At 68.8% G+C, this 4,493-nt stretch overlaps 1 protein-coding gene across 1 annotated transcript in view; it reads left to right on the top strand.

The window, feature by feature from the left end:
• BAHCC1 (BAH domain and coiled-coil containing 1) overlaps positions 1-4,493 on the top strand; it is a 38,629-nt gene that overhangs the window by 29,780 nt on the left and 4,356 nt on the right. The window contains 12 exon segments of the mRNA XM_014586666.2: positions 320-608; positions 1,143-1,325; positions 1,425-1,726; positions 1,986-2,069; positions 2,139-2,289; positions 2,362-2,476; positions 2,550-2,625; positions 2,710-2,818; positions 3,394-3,513; positions 3,612-3,788; positions 3,921-4,240; positions 4,242-4,289. Coding sequence (XP_014442152.1) covers positions 320-608; positions 1,143-1,325; positions 1,425-1,726; positions 1,986-2,069; positions 2,139-2,289; positions 2,362-2,476; positions 2,550-2,625; positions 2,710-2,818; positions 3,394-3,513; positions 3,612-3,788; positions 3,921-4,240; positions 4,242-4,289 — 1,974 coding nt within the window.

The raw sequence follows: 4,493 nt of genomic DNA, 5'->3' as shown, positions 1-4,493 counted from the left end.
GATGCAAGCAACATAGCCATTACACTATGTGCTGGTCCTGAGGCCGCTCCACTTTCATCCACCCTTTCAGAAGACTAAACAGCCAGTGCCAAGACACCACGCCACCTGGCCCTCGGCCTCCCAGCTGAGGAGGGTGGGCCATGGGCATACGGAGGAACAGGAAGCCTGGGCTCCCACAGGCAGCTGTGTCCCCGGGTCAGATGCCCCCTCAGCCCTGTGGAGGGCCAGGCCCAGATGCGCCCCCGTTTGAGCCAGACACTGGTGAGGGGCCCACGGCTCAGGCGGCTCGAGTGTAGCAGCCCCTCCCTCCCACCTGCAGGACAAGGCGCGGTGCAAGAGCAGCAGCGACCAGGGCGAGCTGGCAGCGGCAGTGGCCCACAGGGTGTCTCCACTGAAGCCCCAGGTCCAGAGCAAGGGCCTGCCCACTGGCCTCAGCCCCTTCCAGCAGAAAGAGGCCGCCCCTGGGGGGCGCACCCGGAAGAAGTTGTCCCGAGCCAAGAGCAGCGAGGTGTCCCAGGCCGCCCGGCACCCGCAGCCTGAAAGCAATGGCAGCAAGGAGAGACCCAGGTTCCCGGCTCAGCTGATGGTGGGCGCGGCCCAGGGGCCAGGCAAGTCGCTGGTGTGAGTGGCCATGGCCGCCTGGGGGCAGGGCAGAGGGCGTGTAGGGGCCGTGGCTGCCTCCAGGAGTGGCTGGGGCCGGGGACAGGCTGGGATGGAGGCGGGGGTCTCTGAGCAGAGCTCAGGGGCTCTGTGTGTTCCACTCCCAGGGCAGGGCCGAGGGGAGAAGAGCCCCCGGGTGCACCCTAGAAGACGGGTTAAAAATAGCCTCCCGCCTGCTCCCGCCTCCGCTCCTGCAGCATCCGGCCAGGCTGACCAGAGGGGCTACCTGTCCCCCAGCAAACGCACGTGTCCAGAACCGAGTGCCTGGAAAAATAGAGGCTTCCTCCCGCCCCGCCCCTAGGCCTGAGTGGGAACAGGGCAGTGCCACTGGGGGCAGGAAGCAGGGCCATCTGGGCATTGGGGTGGGAGGATAGTGCCCGTCCAGCCCACAGCGTGGAGGCTGGGGCCGGCACCGCCGGACAGTCAGTTCCCTGAGCAGAGCCTGGCACAGCGAAGTCACTGGGCGCTCACCTCCCTCCCAGGCAGCGGCTACTACAGCGAGGACTGTGGGGACCTCCTGGGTGCCGAGGTGCCGTCGAGAGATCCCGGGGCATTACTGCACACGGGGGCCAGTGCGGTGGGGCTGGGGCCCTCACCCTCGTCTGTGGTCAAGATGGAGGCCAACCAGAAGGCCAAGAAGAAGAAGGAGAGGCAGGGGCTGCTGGGTAAGGGGGCGCAGGTGGGCGGGGCCGGTCGGGGACAGGGCTGGAAGCCAGACCCTGCGACATGCCCCCTCCCTCCCTCACACCCTCACACTTGCACAGGGCCCTGCCGCCTGTCCAGCCCAGAGAGCGAGGTGAAGATCAGAAGGCGGGCAGTGAAGGCCAAGGTGGGCGCTAAGCTGGAGCGAGCCCCGGGGCGGAAGCCGCCTGGTGTCCCAGGAAAGAAGAAGGCCGGGGGCAAGGCTAAAGCTGGCCTGCGGGCAGAGCCGGGCACCACCGCCCGCAGGGACACCCTCTTCAGCCCCCCCCGGGCCTTCGGCTGCCGAGAGGAGGGCAGCAGGCTGGCCAGTGAGCGCCTCCAGAGAGCCACGCGCAAAAGCACCCTGCTGCCGCCCACGCTGCGGGTGAGGATCAGCGGGTGCCCCTGGGTCAGCGGGTGCCAAAGGTCAGCGGGCGCCCCTGAGTCAGCGGGTGCCCCTGGGTCAGCAGGTGCCAAGGGTCAGAGGGTGACGAGGGTCAGAGGGCGCTGAGGGTCAGCAGGCGCCCCACCCTCTCTCTTGCTCACTGTCCCAGGCCCTGGGTTGGCCCAAGTCACACCCCAGCCAGCCATGGGCAGGGACGCTGTTGTGCTCCATCTCAGCCCCTTGTCCCCCCAACGCACAGCGGAAGAACGGGGCCCTGTCCATCGCCCTGTCGGCCCGTAACACCAAGGCCATCCTGGGGAGGAGCAGGACCAGCGGCAAGCAGGTAGCACCCCCGGCCCGGGAGCCCAGTGGGCCAGCCCGCCTGCCTCCACCTGACCCCCTGCACCCCCAGGGCAAGGGCCGCGCAGTCAGCCGCTTGCTGGAGAGCTTTGCTGTGGACGACAACTTCGAGTTTGGGGACAACAGCAGTTTCTCGGAGGAGGAGGAAGAGGTGGCACCAGTGACCAGCAGCCCCCTGACTGCCGAGCAGAGCGCTGCCCTGGGTGAGCAGGCCTGGGGGAGCCTGCGGGGTGGGCGGCGGGCGTGGGCAGCCACACTCACACCCTTCCCCGCAGCGCGCTCCTGCACCATCCGCGAAGAGGACCTGCAGGACGGCCTGCCCGTGCTCATCCCCAAGGAGGACAGCCTGCTGTACGCGGGCAGCGTCAGGACCCTGCAGCCCCCCGACATGTGAGGCGGGCGAGGGGGGAGGGGGAGTCCCACGCTGCGGCCACAGCCCACTCACACTGCCCGCCGCCCTCAGCTACAGCATCGTCATCGAGGGCGAGAGAGCCAACCGGCAGAGGGTCTATTCCCTGGAGCAGCTGCTGCAGGAGGCGGTGAGGCCGGTGCTGCCCAGGGGCCCTGGGGGGCCGTGGGGGGCCGTGGGGGCCCGGGCCTGCTCACACCGCCACTCCCTGCAGGTCCTCGATGTCCGGCCACAGTCCAGCCGCTTCCTCCCGCCCGGCACACGGGTCTGCGCCTACTGGACCCAGAAGTCACGGTGCTTGTACCCTGGCAACGTGGTCCGAGGTGCGCACCCACCAGGGCCCCTGTGAGGCCACAGGACGCCGAGGGGACCCCCGCCTCCTCCAGGCGCGTCTCTGCCCTGCCGGGCGGTGGGATGGCCATGGGGGCCCCAGCTGGGGCACTGAGCAGAGCAGAGGGACCCAAGGCCCTGGTGCTGGCGGTCACCACAGCCATCACACGGCCACCAGCTCCCTTGGGGGGGAATCCCTGCCCCAAGGCAGGGGATGTGGGTCACCTCGGGTGGGGAGGCTCAGGGGTGTGTGTGTGGCGGGCAGGAGGCCTGCCAAGCAGTCTCGGGGGCCTTGCAGTGTGGCCCAGAGGTCTGGGCCCTACCTGTGCCGGGCAAGGTGGCGATGGCCATGGTGCCACTGCTCCAAGGCAGAACAGGTGTCACTCCAGGGCTGCTCCAAAGGCAGATTTGACCTGGGAGCTGAGCTGTCCCGGGTCTTCATTTGTCAGGCTCCTCGGAGCCTGCCTGTCCCCTTTCCGGTCCAGGTGTGACAGCTCCTGGGTGTCGTCCTGGCGGCTGCCTGACAGGGTCAGGCTGGGCTGCGTGCTCAGGGCGTCCCCATCCACAGGCACCTCCAGCGACGAGGAGGAAGACCTAGACTCTGTGCTGGTGGAGTTTGACGATGGGGACACCGGCCACATCGCCGTCTCCAACATCCGGCTGCTGCCCCCGGACTTCAAGATCCAGTGTGAGCACCCAGGCCCTGCCCACAGGGAGGCTCCCCGGACAGGGCAGGGGTGGGGCCGCCCCAGGCATGTCCTGAAGGCCCCCGCCCATGCTATGCAGGCACGGAGCCCTCCCCAGCCCTGCTAGTGTCCAGCAGCTGCCGGAAGACCAAGAAAGCACCCAATGCAGTGCCCCCGCCCAGCGAAGCCTCAGCCCCCAGCCTGACCCCCAAAGCCCAGGACAGCCCCGAAGCCGCCAAGGCCCCCGGGCAGAAATCCGTCCACAAAGATAAAGCTGGTACTTACGGAAGGGCGGGCACTACCCTGTTGGGGAAGGCCTCGGGTCCGGGCACTCAGCGGCTCACAGGGCAAGGTGGGGTTCAGGAGGGAGAGTCGGGTGCCATTGACTGTACCCGGCCTTCCCCCATAGGCGAAGCCGGACTCCTGACCTCAGGTGCCAAGCCTCCCACTGGAGCCCCAGACCACTTCCTGGGCCGCCGGGGCAGCCCCCTTCTGAGCTGGTCGGCCGTGGCGCAGACCAAGCGGAAGGCGGTGGCCGCAGGCACCGTGGGCAAAGGGCCAGGGGTGCTGCAGAACCTCTTCCAGCTCAGTGGCAGCACCAAGAGGCCGCGGACCCGTGAAGCCCTGTTCCCCATGCCTGGCATGGCTGCACCTGTGTTCGGCAATGGCTTCCGTGCCGACTCCTTCAGCAGCCTGGCCAGCGCCTACTCTCCCTTCGTCAGCGGGGCTGGGCGGGGCGGGCCCCGGCCTGCCTGGGGGAGCCCACAAGCTGCTGCGGGCCAAGAAGGCCGAGCGGGCGGAGGCCGAGAAGGGCGGGCGGCGGCGGGTGGGCGGCGAGTTTCTGGTGAAGCTGGACCACGAGGGTGTGACCTCCCCCAAGAACAAGAACTGCAAGGCGCTGCTGGCGGGGGACAAGGACTTGGGCCCCAAGCTAGGGCGGCCCCTGCCCAGCCCCAGCTACCCACCCCCAGCTGTCCTGGGC

The sequence above is a fragment of the Tupaia chinensis genome, unplaced genomic scaffold (assembly GCF_000334495.1).
Source record: "Tupaia chinensis unplaced genomic scaffold, TupChi_1.0 Scaffold000159_1, whole genome shotgun sequence".
Classification (NCBI taxonomy): domain Eukaryota; kingdom Metazoa; phylum Chordata; class Mammalia; order Scandentia; family Tupaiidae; genus Tupaia; species Tupaia belangeri.
Note: the sequence above shows the minus strand (reverse complement) of the source record. Positions and strands in the feature narration are given on the sequence as shown.